This window comes from Pocillopora damicornis, chromosome 10, assembly GCF_964200805.1.
Source record: "Pocillopora damicornis chromosome 10, jaPocDami1.2, whole genome shotgun sequence".
Lineage (NCBI taxonomy): Eukaryota > Metazoa > Cnidaria > Anthozoa > Scleractinia > Pocilloporidae > Pocillopora > Pocillopora damicornis.
Genome location: NC_142679.1, coordinates 23,003,584 through 23,020,029, shown reverse-complemented (window position 1 = coordinate 23,020,029; position 16,446 = coordinate 23,003,584). Strand labels below are relative to the sequence as shown.

At 37.2% G+C, this 16,446-nt stretch overlaps 1 protein-coding gene across 1 annotated transcript in view; it reads right to left on the bottom strand.

The window, feature by feature from the left end:
- LOC149039463 (uncharacterized) overlaps nt 1–16,446 on the bottom strand; it is a 51,524-nt gene that overhangs the window by 3,538 nt on the left and 31,540 nt on the right. Inside the window, exons 11-13 of the mRNA XM_089185813.1 lie at nt 6,700–6,822; nt 687–1,015; nt 294–435 (exon numbers count right to left, since the gene is read on the bottom strand). Coding sequence (XP_089041939.1) covers nt 294–435; nt 687–1,015; nt 6,700–6,822 — 594 coding nt within the window. The remainder of the gene's footprint in view (nt 1–293; nt 436–686; nt 1,016–6,699; nt 6,823–16,446) is intronic.

Genomic DNA, 16,446 nt, shown 5'->3' with positions numbered 1-16,446 from the left:
AGGAAGGAACTCCATGTGACCAAAGCTGATAAGTCAATTGAATAATACTATGCAGAGCAATTTTCAAATGATTACAACAAGTTGTCCAGGATTTTATTGGTTTTTTGCCTTTCTTCGCCCTGTTATTGGTCCAGAAAACTCGTGTCAACTTGTAGCAGCTCGATTGTGATTGAGATGACACACAGCAAACAATATCCAAGCGCTCGCTTTTGAACAGGAAATGAAGTATTATCTGGTATAAATTACTCGTTACAAGAGGTAACGCTCAATCATAATTGTCATTCAGGCCTTACCTGGTACACAGCCATACAGCTCTACCCTCATTGATATCCAGTCCTGCCACTCTACTAGTTTAAAACGAATGTAACGCGCTGTGATTGGTGGGTTAAGGTCGTGATAAACCACGGTATTCTGATCAATGTTTCCAGCAAAAACCTTTGAAGTAACAACATAAGAGGTTTCCATTAAATCTTTGATAAGAATTAATTTTATGAATAACAGTTATTACGATGTGACAACAGTCCCCCAACTCAATCATACACCATTCCTCCAATCTTTCCTCTTGGGGGCCTCGATATTATACAATTATTACTGGCGGTGCGTTAGCAAAACCCCTGCCAATGATCATCCAAAAATACTTCTTTTCCTGTTTAAATGGGAATCAATTCACAACAAATCAATTTTACCTTCATTGTGTTTTGTTCTGGGACTGTGTAATTGTAGAACATTTCTGTATCGTTGCCGTACTGCAGGATGTACTTTGTAACCCACTCCCTCTTGGGTCCATTACTTCCTTGTGTTGCCACACGTGTCACTATAGTGTGCAGAATAACCAGATCCACTTGTAGCCACTGATCCGTATCATCATTTTTAGCTGCCCAAGATCCCTCTCTGTCAGGATTTATAACATGAAGTCTGCTCTGACTGGCGGAGTGGTTAGAGTCTCTCTCTGAAGAAGCGCTTATTTGTCCGTCAGAGATTTCACCGCTTTGCATGCCGAGAAATCTTCCACATTCTGTTTACGGAAAGTCGGCAGACGTTTTACAAATATAAGTTATCTACGGCAGCGAAATAAAGGCAAGCTATGAGATCATGAGGCAATTGATCAAGCGTAGTTTACACTGAGCTAAGAAATGTCGTTAACACATTCAAAGAAACTTTCAACGAAATGAAAAACCTTAAAGAGCTCCTATGATCAGATCAACTGTGATGTATACAATGATTATCAACTTTAGAGGAAAGCCATTTTCCTTACCTTTCACGCATCCATACAATTCCACTCTCACTGATATCTCACCTTTCCACTCCACTGGTAGAAAACGTATGTACCTTGCTATGATTGGTGGATTGAGGTCGTGATAAACAACACTGTTCATGTCTTTGTTTCCGTCAAATTCCTGCATCATAATATATGTGAAATAAAAGTTGAGTGTTTTTATTCAAAATGCGCGGTACGTGCCCGCTTCGTATACATGGTAATTTTTTAAAAAAAATCTTTGTAATTATATTATGCAATGTTTTCACCGGGTAAATAGTGAAATATTTCACGAGCGATTTGATTCATGAAATTCATCCCATGCCACCCTACGGTAAAATTAAGTTGAAATTTTTCTGCAAATATCTATCTAAGGGTAATCAAAAACTAGATCAAGGTGAGATTTGTACCTAGGCAAAGAAAATGGTAAATGTATGAAATTTTCATACATCGTAACAATTTCTTGAAAAACTGCCGACTCATGCATCATAACAAATTGAGAAACGAAGCTGATCTGATTGCAAAGAGGATTGTTTGTCCTAGCAAACTACTCAAAGGATACATTGGGAAGTTTAAGTTGAGGAATGAACTTGGCTTTGTGTACAATGAGCAGCTCATGTTTTAGAATCCTTCCAGGCCTCTGATGAGTTTTACCTTTGATATGGTTTGTTCTTGTTCCTTGTAGTTTTGAAATCTCACTCCATAGTTGCTGTATTGTAGCTTGTACTTCTTCACCCATTTGTTATGTTGATGGGATCCCTGTGTTGCCACTCGTGTTACTTCAGTGTTTTGAGCTCTGAGATCGAGCTGAAGCCACGGATTATAATCATTCCTATCAGCTATCCAAGTCGTCCCTGTCTGATGTAATCTTACAATTTTCGCCTCATTCTCTTGTTGGGATGACAAACTTATCTGCTCATCGGTTATTGCACCACTTTCCATACCAAGTGTTCCTTGACAATGTAAATCTATTTTAAAACAAAAGAAAATCTAAAATTACCAAATAAAAAAAGAGAGTCACAACATCTCAATATACCTTAAATTGCTCACACGCCATTGGTAGATATTCTCCATTTTACATAATCTGAGTACATTTTGGCTTCTGTCCACATCAGTTGTACTCGTACTGAAAATTCTCTATTTCGTTCACTTTTTTTCAGCGACATTTTCTGTTCCCGGTAAAGCTCTGAATCGCTTGAAATTTAAAATCCTTGGAAAAGGAAATGTTGTTATAAAAGCAGGTATATAATTCATTTCCGGGCTTTCAATGAGGACCGAGCACCGTGGCTTTAAAAATTGGGATAATCACGTCAATTAACTGTCAACAACTGGTAACAACAAACGTATGCCTTCAACAAAATACTTGTATACTTGTAAATTAATCCTTTTTTTCCTTGAGAAAGAAAACGTACAAAAGAAAGGTCACGTTTAGCTCATCTTGAAGAAAAAATTTCTTTATATTTCAGGTTAGTTCTAGCCATGTCGGCTTATAACTAACCGCCTGAGTAAAGGTCAATAAAGGCGATCGATGGCAATCTTAACTCGTCCTACAAGATTTTTAGAACCTCTTTTAAATTGTCTTACATACTTTCGCTACACGTTTACCTCCCATGAAATGAACATTGATTAATACAATTTTATAACGGTGAACCTACAATAGCTCAGACAAAATACCCCGCGAATTGCTATTTTCCTCCATTCAGATCCTTAGTGTGTAATTATGAATAAATTTACCTATCACGCAACAATATTCCTACAAGCGGCCGAGGTGCAATTCAATAGTTAGACTAATTACGTTACAAAATTTAGGTACGTTGTTGCAGAAACAAAAGAACCAAATTGAAACACGAATGCTGATTGCACGGAGATAAACTGCAAAATGTAGGAGGTGATGTGAATAAATAACATATCTTTCGTAACAAAGAGGACGTTAACATTGCAGAAATTAAGGCGCCACAGATCTTCACACCGATAAAACTAATCCACATAGGTAAAAAACATTTTTTCCCGTTTAATTTAAACAAGACAAAATCGAGGGCACAAAAAATAATATTCAGTCGCTCTTCCTTGATACGGCCATATAAATTTTAAACCAAGTTTCTACTTGTTGAAGCGAGAGTTGATATTCTGCGGCTCTTAGCTTTTTGCAGGAGCCCATTGGTTCCTGCTTTTTCTCACTAACAACCGCCGCTAGAGTTGCTGCAGTTTAGGGGAATTTAAGGTTATCATTCTGAAAAATGACAAGACCGTGAGTGTATTTGCGCAAATAACTTATATTTTTGGAATTATTAGTACATCAAAATGAATCTGGGCCACGCCCGTTTAACACTATTTTGATACCTTTTAGGGGTGTTTTCGAAATTCTCCGAAGAGCACTCCTGTCATTTTTATATGGGAGTACCACCTGGGTTAACACTGACCTTTCAGATGTAACAGTTAGTCGCAAGAAGCCTTACATCGAAAAAACTGCAGTCGCCTTGCGAGGAATGCGCATATCAGCGTTGAGGAGTGAGTGGCCAAGCCAATGTTATTGAATTGCTCCAACAGAACTTTCATTTAGTCATGCCGTAAAGTTCGTCAGGAGCATGGGGAAAAAATCTTTGTCGCCGCCCTGAATACCCCTTAAGATTGTTAACAACGACGACTGATTATAATGGAGTGTGTCAATTAAATGTGCCCCTAAGATGGAAAAAAAATGGTGGTAACCCTATTCTCACCCTATTAATAGCTGTCTCTGAAGCCTTTTAAGGTGGGATATCCGTGTCACTAATTTGGAATCCATTTATTGATGTCGCAACCTCGTTCCCAAGGTTTCTCTTCTTCCCACCCCAATCTAAGAACTAGGTTGTCGATGTAATGAAGTGGTCGCTATTGTTTTTCCTAGATGCCGTCAATTTGTTCGTTTCCTTGAAGCCCTACATGATGGGAATTTAGATTTCGTCTATTCGTGTGGCTTCTTGGTATTTTGTTTTGCTTCTAAAAGATCATGAAAAAAATAAGCTGGGAAAATTGAATAAACCCATGTAAGTTGATCCGGCTCAGGGCGATACTAATTTTAAAATGTCCAACGATAAAATACTCACGGAAATAGATATTTAGTCAATATCTTATTCAGAGGATCTAAAAATGCAGTTCTTCAACGCTGTGGATTGGTGACGACTAATCAGATCAATTATAATGTAACAATTTTACAATCCTTTGCTTCCGGGTTTGGAGGATGTGCTATTTGTTGACTTCCGGTTGACACGCTTTTGTTGTGATAACCGCTATTTATAATTAAAGAGGCTTCCTGCTCGGCGCTGGTAGAAAGCTCGAAACTAATTTTTACACCCCATTTTAGACCAGCATTTATTCTCTTAAGAATATCAATTTCAAGTTCTTCAATGTTTTACCGAATACAAAAAATGTCCTTTAAAAAAAAAAACACGCTAAATTGCAAATTATTCGAAGGTGAATTTTAGTGAATTTCATCGGCTTACCGTGACCTCTAAATTTTATTCACTGGCGTAAGATTGAAGTCAAGTTACTTGCAAAGACTTCAACAGCAATGTTGAAAGCAGGAAACGGTTCTTTCTATGATGCGAATTCAAAAGGGTGAATTCTATGGGAAGGTAACAATCACGTATTTTTCGGATGCCTTTCAGGACACTTTGGCTCGTGACGGCTTTTTCATTTCATGAAAGTTTAAAAAGATATTTCTGGAAGAAAAATCCTATCACGTTTCTCAAGCCACTAAAGGCTATCGTCAGAGAAAATATGAAGAATTTTGATTTTTCGAGATGTACCACGAATTTCCATTTTCGCTCAGTCGTAGTGGACATTCTCTCTTCAATGTATACAATAAGTCTATCTTGTTGTGCTACTGAATGATTAACCAGGAGTCAAGACAGAGGGTACCTCTAAATTTTCATTTGCTTTAGTTCAGCAGCAGTGCTCATCAGCAACGTACACGAAGGTGCGATCCAGAATTATTGAACTGAACCTTTTTTATCTCACCATTTATGCAGGAAAATGGTCTGGCATGCTAATATTGAATTTTTCTGCATATGGCTTGAAAATTGTCAGTTTGCACTCCTTTGGTGTTCCCATGATCCACCCAGGATTCACCGACCAGACGGCAGTTCAGAACTTTTTCCCTAGTGCATAAAATTTATCCCAGACCACCTTGTCGAGTTTTCCTTTGCTTTTGCGGGCGCCACTCAAGGGAAAATGAAACTGAAACCCCGGTAACAAATGAATGCTTATCCACCATGTCTTTGATAAAAGTGTAAAGGCATTAATTCGAAAAAAGATTTGATATTTGAGTACTGACTATATTAGCGATTGCTTCTTTGCGTATTTTTTTTAATACGCCCCCGACTGAAAATGGACGGGTGATCTAGCACGTGACGCAATTCTAAAATAAATGCGTCCTAAATGGTAGCAAAAGGCCATTTCTCCCCCCAGTTAAGAGCATACAACAATAGCTATAGCTACTAACCTAACTTCACACACTTGTACTTGACTTCCAAGTATTTATATGTGCCTCGGCATGGATCATGACCAAAAACTGAAGAATCTGCATGCAGCTCACAACTTGCTTTTTCGTTGCACTTCAACCGCACAATGAAAAGAGAGTTCGCAGCTTTGCAGTTTGTATTGCTAACTGCGGAATGCTTACAAGTGTTTGAGTCCAGTCTACCATAATTTGCATCTACAACGTCGATAGTTCTTTGGTCATTATCACAACTTATGGTCCTTTTTCTTTTCTCGCAAATGATTACAGACCGGAATTTCTCTAAAGGAGCGCTATCAATAAGCCAAAAGTTTTGGAATAATGTTCACTTGCAGAGCACCCTGCAATTTTGCTAGTCTCGTGCCGGCGTCTGTTCAACCAATAACTTACACGCTGACAATACTGCGTTTCTTGTCTGAAGCAGCCAAGTATACATCAATTGGGTTGACAGTTAACTTTTTTTTGTATTGTGAAAACATTGTTTGGTACCTTGGCTTCTGACTAACCTGTGCAGTTGGCTCCATTTCTCTCATATCCATCTTTACAAGTGCATTTGTAAGATCCCAAGGTATTGTTACACTCAGCATTTACATCACAGTCGTGTTTACCTTCAGTGCATTCGTTAATATCTAAATCAACAAAAAACAGTTTTCTGGTCATTCTTTTTTGTCATATGCAGGTATCATCGAGAAAATTGAGAGTATGGTATGTTACAACTAGTTACGTGTACAGTTAGTTCCATTTCCTTGAATTCCATCTTTAAACGTGCAATTGTGAGATCTTAGGGAAACGTTACACTTAGTATTTACGTCACAGTCATGTGTTCCGATCATACACTCATCTAGATCTAGAACACAAAAAGGAAACTAATATAGATGAGACCGTTTCTCTCACTAATCTGAAAAACTGAAGATAACAGACGGAGTGTGAATATGTCAGGACCAGTTACCTGTGCATTTGGTTCCATTTCCTTGAAATCCATCTTTACACGTGCACTTGTAAGATCCCAGGGTATTGTTACACTCAGCATTCACATCACAACCGTGTGTTCCGTTCAAACACTCATCTATGTCTGAGACAACAAAATGAATACCATTAGGGCATGAAGGTTATTTCGACTTGCTGTGGCTGCACGAATTTTCGTCTTCACGCGAGCGTTTCCTGTTGTCAGATAAGAATATTTACCAGTACAATTTGTGTTATTTCCCTGATATCCTTTCTTGCACCTGCAGCAGTACGATCCAATGGTGTTATTGCATGTCGTATTACCCTCACAGCCATGTTTACCAGACAAGCACTCGTCTATGTCTATAAAAGGAAAGAGAAGACGAAGGACTTTATCTAAGTTGGTTTCCTTAAAGATTTTCATTATTTTATGTTTTTATTTAGATATGGGGTCACGCCTGATATTTGCGTAAACTTTTTCCTCAGTTTTTTTGACATTTCGGCTTCGTAAGAAAGGAAACTGAGAGATTACAATTACTTCGCGTAGATGGTGGGTAAGAAACCGCGTTAAAAAAATTGAGACTGAATGAGATAAAAACACAGATGAGTGATGAATCCCTTTCCAAGATGAACCATGAGAAGCAACATAATCGTTCATATCTAGGTCCTCTTTTGAATTATGAATAACTCTTGCCATTCTGGATTATTCTTCTAGCAAGCCATGAAAGGCAAAGGCTTTCACTTGCGATGTTCTGTGACTATCAAACTATTGAGGTGTTCGCGATTGTTTGGTACTCACCCCTTTCAAATAAGTCTGCCCAATCACCTAAAAGAACTTCAATTTGAGGGAGGAGCCTGCGGAGCTTATCACTGGTACATTATGTTTCTGCTTCAATAAAAATATAAGACTCCCTACCCTCATCACAGTTATGGCCTTTAAATCCAGATCCATCAACACACAAACACTGATAGTCTCTGTCTGTAAAGCCAGCTTGGCATGTTGCATTATTCTTGCAGGGATTCTGCTTACAAGCATTCTTAGGAAGGAAAGGAAGAAAGAAACTTAAAATGATTTTGCAGGCATGACAGTTCCCTCGCATGTGTTCATTTGTTCCCGTTGCAAGCGGGGTATTTAAGAACAAGTCTCTGTAAGAATCAAACATCTTGGGAAATGAAAATTTTCAATATTTAATGCTGTCACTGATGAACCAAATGGCACGATCTTCTCTGTTATTAGCTTGATAATCTCCACAGACTAACGTTATTGGACTGAACGATCTCCTTTTTCTTCCTGGTGAGCCGACCACCTCAGGGGAAAATTAAAGAGACCTTTGACTTCCTCTAGTGTAAATCTCTGGGAGATTGCGTTATATTCATCTTTCTTTAAGCTTGTAAAAGATATCCGGGAGAAAGGTATGGAAAATAATGGTGATGGAATCGCTGTTCTTTTTCCTGAAGGACATGAAGCAATCCAGATTTCATATTAACCATAGGGAGTTTCGTTCAAGTGACAAGTTGCGATTTGCGTGAAGATAATAAGTTGTTTGAGAGGTGGAATTAATCTTTTATTTCGAACTTTGTTATGATACTTTCTTTATCAAGACATGGAAGGAAACATTGATTGACTCGATAGCACTGCGGCGGTGATAAGTCTCTCCTTGTCATATCTTATGCAAATTTTCTAACAGTTTTCTGACAGTTTCCAGATGATTTAAAATATCTTAGTTACTGTCACAAGGAAATGATAACTGCCCGAATTCAAATTGTTATTGTTGCAACTAGGTTTTACATGTAGTACTGCCGCTGACAAATTACGATTTGTACTCTTAGATTCTCAGTGTTTACGAGCGTTCAATCAAGGCTTTCCTCTTTTTTTTTTAGTTGTTTTTAATTCAGAAAGCGGAAATCTGCTGATATATATGAAAAATAACCATTTCCTGTCTTCTTTGGAGCAACCGATGGAAACTTTATGGAGAAATACAGCGTCACGCCATCGTGATAACGTACGTTTCCATGACAAATGACCGGTGTGAGGATACTTTCGTGTAGATCAGCCGACTTCAGCATGTTTCAAATGACATACAAGTATATCAGTGTATCTTCAGAGGACTTCGGGTTGCTCAAATTCCCATGAAAGAAGGTGCAGCACTCGGAATCTGGATGATATGCACACGATTTGAGGTATATGTTTGTAGTTACGTCGAGTAGTCCTCCATGAAGGTTGATCAATTTTTTTAAAAGATGACAGCTAGAGGCGAGATTTCTCTTCGGGATATTGCTCATAAGATAACATTCTTTCAAAGCCTCGCACTTTTAATTTGTCTGAAACATTTGTTGTTGAGAACATTAGATGTAAACACCAAACGCCAAATTATGCAATATCTGATTTTGAGCTTTTTTTCGCGAATTACCCCTATAAAAAGTAGAGGCAGGCCCGCAGAGATTTTTACATATTTAAAAACAAGAATATTATAACCAGCTTGGTGGGTAGTTTCAGTTCCAGAATCGGTGCGCTTTTGGAGAAATTCATAGAAATGTTTTCCCTGTTTTACCCGACAACAAAAATGACCGAAACTGTACCGAGATGAATAATCTATTGGTGTGTTCACATTCACTCTCAGGGAAAATTGAATAAATCAAAGTGAAGGCGAATAATGTCACTATGTATGGTAGAAGTGGCAATTTGTAATGTTGTATTTAGCTTGAGATAGAGAAATAAACATTTCACTCTTCTTTGCGACGTTTTTGTATGAAAATGAGGGCCCTAGGCCTCAAACAAGCAGCCGTTGTTACCATGGCAACAAGAGTGCTGCGACCTTTAAAAAGGGCATTTTTGTGCATCCCCCCTGTGCCTAACTGCATGCAAAATTTGAAGGGGGTTTGAAAATTTTTATTTGCCAAGTTTGATTCTTACAAAGACTTGTTCTTAACAGAGAGGCTGGGGTATCCCCTATATTAGTGCGGTATCAAATCTTTCTCGGACAAGGAATATTACTTTTAGCCCATAGAATTCATACTCACCTCTGCTCCGCGGTAAATACAACTTTTGTATTCCACCAGGTCTTCATCGTGTTCAATAGTCGCGTTATTCAGATCACACTTATGTTTTCCAGACGAATGTTTTATCTCACAGAAGTTATAACTGACGCAGTTAGGTTCCAAGTAGCATTGAAACATGCAGAGATCCTCGTTGACAACGTCAATAGTTCGAACCGTGTGATTCTCCAACCGGAAGCCAAGTTTATGAAAACTGGTAAATTTTAAATTACGGCAATTACCTGGGGAAAAAATCTATTAAGTTAGAAAGTTGCTTTGTGGCACTAGGAACTTTTACTTAAACTGGAACTTTACAGCAGTGTTACTCCTGAATCATTGCTTTAATTTGGATTTCGGTTTTTTGCCTTGCCTAGAGCACCAGTCGAGTGATTTTAAATATTGTTCCGAATGATAGCAGCAATTTTTAACTTCTTGATGCGATCACCTACTATGATCAATCGATCAAACGACGCCGAAGTCTAAAATCAACCCTTGTTGATATGTACAGTAATTCGTGTTTTCGGGAAGCTTTTGTTTGCTCTCGGCTAAAAAACTCAATTCATGAAAAGTGTAAGTGTGTTGTTGTGTAGCGTGACTTCAGATTTCGACCATACTGAGTGTTATCAGCGAGAGATAATTAAACTCGCTGACGTATAACTCAAGGAGTTAAAAACACCTCTGTATATTAAAACCTTTTTTTACCAACTCTTTTGTTACTATTTAGGCCCTGGCTTTTATCTCTAAAAATGTAACAAATGTTTTACATCCGTAGTGAGTATTAACAATGGCTAGGAGGCGAACTGACTAAAATTTACCCTCGAGCATGCACATTTTAAGGGCGCAATTGAATGTAACAGGAATAATAAACCCTAAATTGTAACATTTTGGTCGAGTGAAGTAGAAAAACGATGAAAGGAATCATGCGACTGCTTTTAAGAACGTAATGTCCAAGTAGTAATTGACTACAAAACTTGAAAAGCGATAGAAAATAGGACGCTGCATGCTGAAATAACGGTTTTTTGTCAAATTCGTTTTTCTGGAATTTTTCTTTCAAGCCGTAAGGTTAAGTCTGCATTTTAACATCATCTTCTTTAAGAGCGTGTTTCCAAAAATTTCCGTTTTCGACGGACAACTTTATTATTCAGATTGGTGTTGATGGTGCGATTAACTGAAAGAATAAATCAGTTTGCTTTTTAATTTACTGTGAGAGTGAGGACTCAAAGTTAGGTGTTGATTATCGATCCTGAGGAAAAATTTTCATGTCAGTCAAAACAGGATGTCTGCATCAATTAATGATGAATTCCTTTTCACAAATACATCCTCTGTAGGGAACACGTCCGTGTTTTTCCATTAGACGGAATCTACACTTAGCTACTTACTTTTCTGTATTCGAAAAATACAATCAAACACATTTATTTCCATCAAAGCAAAAAAACAAGGTGGTGTTTGCGACCTTTGTTCTCGCGCTTTTAGAAACTGAAAAACCTGACGGCGTTATTTTTGAAAATCAAATACTCTGAGAAACTCCTCGAATGGACGGTCAATAATCTAAACTTTGATCAAACAGGACTGCGTAAAATTTTCCTTGAGAACCACCTGTTTAGGTTAAAAAGCCCTTTTTAGGAAGTACAATGAATGTATGTGTGTATTTATGCATATATGCGTGTAGAGCTTCCTTTCTGCAGAGGCTCCCCGCAATGCACAAAGTCATCGATTTATAGGATTGTAATATTTGAATCGACTTAAGGATTAACTTTAGAGCCAGATTTTATCCAAAAGGCCAATTTTTATGCAATATGTTACAGCCCAAAGTAAAACTTGAAGCTCTGTTGCTTTTTCTTCTCTTTTGAATTCTTGTCCACGAAACACTATTCTATTCTAAGAGACTATAGTTATTAAATAACTTGAAAAGTTGCGCGTCAAGCTTTCCTTTGATCCGGCCTAGCCATTTCAGTTGAGTTCAACAAGACTTTCCACTTGTTTTAAAATTCGTAGATCTGCTTGTGGTCAACTTATCCATTGTGCCGTGTCAAACATTCGAGAACGTTTATCGAAAACATTGCAGAGACCTGATTAATTACTTTGAAGTAAACTTTCCCAAAACCCATGTTCCCTAGAATTTTATTCTGAACTTCTTATGAAATATGAGTGTTGTCTTATGCCTGTTTGGAGCGAAACTTGGTTAAAATTAGTTTATTATCTTAAATATTTCTGGAAGAAGTTTGTGTGGATATCTCAAGGCTTAGTTATGTTTATAAGGATGATAAAAATGTAATATAAAGATTCGGTAAACTTTTAAATAGAACTCAAACATGAGCTAGGACATAACCGTAGGAAAATCTCACCTTGTCCTTCTGGTATTAGAGAAGCCAAAACGGTGAGAAGAAAGCAGTAGAAAACAAAGAGCATGTTCCCACGAAACGCCCGATATAATTCCAACGAACAGCTTAATCGAGTTTTTCAACTTTATGCCGGGGAACATCAGACAAATTGAGACAGCTGTAGTTAAATATGCGTTCAAATACTCTACACTCATTACTTTCGGCGGGAGATTGTCACCATAGCAACCGACTCTGTGCAAGCGAATAATTAACCATATCTATAAAGATGAGGTTTCATATAACCACACAACCATCCCAGCGGATATTACAATGTGTTTTGACTTCAGGTTATAATTACTCAAGCCCCAAACATTCAGTTTTTTTCAAGGGACCTACAGGAGGCTTTGTTACAATTTTACAGAAACAGGTTGAAAATTATATTCTATTATTTAACTATGTATTTACTTCAATAATGATTACTGGACTATAAACATACATAATCAAAAGTAGCAGGAAGCTCAACACTATGATATTACGACTTGAGACGATTTTAAGTTCTGGAAAACAGGAACACTTAATTGTTAATAAACGTCTTTCCACGAATGTTCGATCAGAAACAGAAAAATCACCATAAGACAATTCCCAGGTCTCTTTGCGATACCTCTACAGGAGTAACTGGGCTTACCTTCCTTTCTTTCCTTAAATTACTTTGAACGTTTTCTAAATTCACCACTGATGACCAAATAATCTCCACAAAGAACAATGAATAGCCTTCTTTATGTACAAAAGTATATATTGATAAGTGAATGGAAAAAAGTCAAATTCTAGGCTCCTTGAAACTTTTGAGGCGCGACGACATGTCACGGCATATGCAAATCAAATCACAGACAAGATAAACTGGGTACTGGAAAAAAACCCGAACGGAAAGATTTAACAAAGACCCTTAAGTCACATAACAAAACGTTTTGTTAAATGTGAAGAAAGATGTCAGCTTCTCTCAAAACAAGTTAACAGGAAAGTTTTTACAGTACTGTAGATTGTTTTCTAGCTATGATTAAAAATAATGCCCGAATTCTTCGACTATGTGTGTGTGAGAGAGAGCCAGCAGTTTATTTTTTTTAAAGAAATCATGCATTTATAAATAATTCAGACACATTAAATCAATTAGGGACATTAAGTCTTATTGGAACTATTAAGAAAGTGAAACACGACAGGTTTTCTGAAGAACAATTGAGAAAAAAATTAGGCAGTAGGCACAAATAAACATATTTTAGCAAATGCTGTTTGTAAATTTAAACTTTGAACTAAAAAGGAACGACTTTCATACCTAAAGGTTGCACTGGTTAACCTACACCTTAAAACCCTCAATAGCAAAATCTGAAGAATGAGAAAATAACCAATCAGCTATGGAGTTTAAAAACAAGCAACAATCAGCCTTCAAAACAGAATTTCTTCAGTCTATACAGTAGGAAAAGTGCTGCTATATGCATTTTATTGAAGAAATGTTTTTGAACAAATTAGAGGTAGCTGAAGCTATGAAGATTCTGCTTTTAGTCTTCCTGTTTTCAAGAGTTCCATAACGACATGAAATCCACGGCATTTCTTCAAGAGAATTAATTATTGAGTTAGATCTCTAAGTATTAAATTGAATTCTTCTCGCAGATGATTTTAGTCAGAGGTGACGTCGTCGGTAAGGATGTCAGCATGAATTACAAAATGGGAGAACCTTTTGGTGAGGCACTCTCATTTGGTGTTCTCCGCAAAATGACGCGTGTTTCATGCATGATGAGAGCATGGAACTGTAATAGCCTGCCCGGCAAAAATCTGTCGCATGTAGCAGCTTATACGGTGGTCAATATATCATCGTCTCTGATTCCTTTCGATTCCTTATTAAACTTTGGTTTAAGATATTACGCACGCTGTCGTTGATAGAAAGGTGCGGTAAGATGATAGGAAGTGACGTTCTATGTCCACCCGTATTACTGAGAAATATTCTTCAAGTATTTTCCTTCATCTAAGAACCAGGGAATAATTTTTGAAAGTTAAGGAACCCCGAGACACATCCGAATGTTTGCATAACCGGCTTCATGGATACTTCCAACTTCCTTCATGAGTAGACGAAGTCATGCAAACACTAAAAAAGCCCTCTGTTACTTAATTTCAATATGTTTACAGGTCAAAGAATTAAACTACTTTTTTTCATATTCTTTTCCCTTTTAAATCTCAATTAAAAGTCAACGTTCTTATTTATTATGCTCTCGACATTTCCTTGATTCTTTCAAGGCTTTTCTTGCGTTTTTTCAACGCAGTACTTTCCCATTCCAAACTTTTGAGGACCAATAACACGGATGAATAGTTTTCGGTCTTTAGCGTCTTAGATCAAATTTCATTTCCTTTCCTAGGAAAAAATTGATCGCGCTTCCCTTAAAATTTATATTTGTCCCACAATCAGGCATTTTTAATAACAATAACTGACCACAGGACCACCCTTACGTTATGACAACTTTATTGTGGAGCGAACAAAGCTCCTTGCGACTCAGTGTCTTTATTCAAAAGCTAATCTACCCAACCTTAAAACACTTTAGAACCAAATAACGTAGATAATTACCCTTACCAGGTGCTTTAAATAAAGTGATTTCATTCCTACTGTCATGACCCAGTTGTTGATCAATTTGGTTAAGAACCCTTACTTAGTAGCCGAGAAACAAACCACCTATGCGACAAATTATTCATAGCAGTTTTTAAATAACTTGCATGAAGGGTGATCTATTCAGTGATGCCAAATTAAATCTACTGAACACATAAGACTCGTCGACAGATGTTGGCTAAAAATGTGAATACTTTCTTAATTTTACTTGCTAGGACGATATCGCTTCATGCAGTTTAGTTTATTATTCCTCCTGAAACAAGGGGCAAAATATATTTGGACTAGTTTCTTTTTTCTTCTCTTCTGTTTTCTTTGTTTGTTGATTTTAACTTTGTTTTCACTCTGAAAAAAAAGCCTAAGCTATGCCTTATTAGACGGATCTTTACGAAAAAAAATATGATCGCTACGAGTTTTACAAAATTCGTAATTATCCAAACCAAGATATATATCTATACACCTTATCGATATTCAGCGCGCGTAGGAAGCATCAGGGTGTAAAAAGCTTTTAACATTCATGCCTTTTTAGGGTGCATCAGTTTGAAAGCATATTAACTATTGTGAATACTTTTTAGAGATTAAAACCGGCAGTGCACCAATTTTCTGATTTAGATCTTATGAAATTTGAACAACCATTATTAAGATCTACTTTAGAGCCAAATTGTGACAAAGAGTCAGGCTTAATTACCCATAACATGTTTCAGCGAAAGGTTTAAAGAACTGCGCGTGCTTTTTTCTTTAAATCTTCATTTGGCTCATGATAAAAAAAGCGGTATCGATTTTATGTCGATCCAGCCGAGCTATTTCAGTCAAGTTAAAATAAGTCTCTCAACTTCTTTTTTAAATACAAAGGTCTGCCACTGGTCATCATATCCGTCTTGTGGGATCGAAAAGTCAAAAACGTTCATGAAAAGCATTGCAGTGACGTTAGTAATTACTCTGAGGTAAACTTTCGCTTTAGGCTTCGAATTCTCCAAAAGCTATTTCCCTAAAATTTTATCCGTTTGTATTCATCTTACTTCAAAAAATTGGGTTGTAAAGTGACAAAATACTCACGAACCTCTTATGAAATGTATTTGTTATCCAATACTATTGCAAGAAGAGTAAGTATTTAGACGAAATAACTCATTATACCAATACGAGGAAAAGAGTCTTGTGCCAATTCCCTCTCCTTCCCCGCCGCCTTTAATTCAGACGTTATGAGATTGTTGTACAGGGAAGGTTGACGGGGGGTGCGGGGTTCTCGAGCAAGGGCAAAGGAGATGGAAAGCCCCGTCTATGCTTCACTTCACGTATTTTCAAAGAACTTTCGAGCAAAGTTGGATTTTTTATTGTGAAACAATTATCACTTCCACTCTGCAGGAGATTGTCATAATAGGAACCGACTCGTTTCAGTTGTGTTCAAACTGTGCAAGCGAATGATAATCCCCATTAATATGACAAGTTTTTATATAACCGCACACGACAAAATCCACGAATATTACAGTGTATTTTGACTTCGGCTTGAAAGTGCTAAAGCCCCAAATTACCCTTTTTTTTCGGGATCTGAAAGGGTTTTGGTACAGTTTTATGGAAAAAGGGTCAAGATTTTATTCTCACACTCATTCAAATCTCCTCTTCACTAATAATCACTGAACTATAAACATATACAGTTATAATTAGAGGTGGCAAGAAGCTAAATTCTACAGTTTTATGACTTGACAGATAATGCATCAACCCTGGGCCATTTCTTTCAGTCACTTTACAGGAT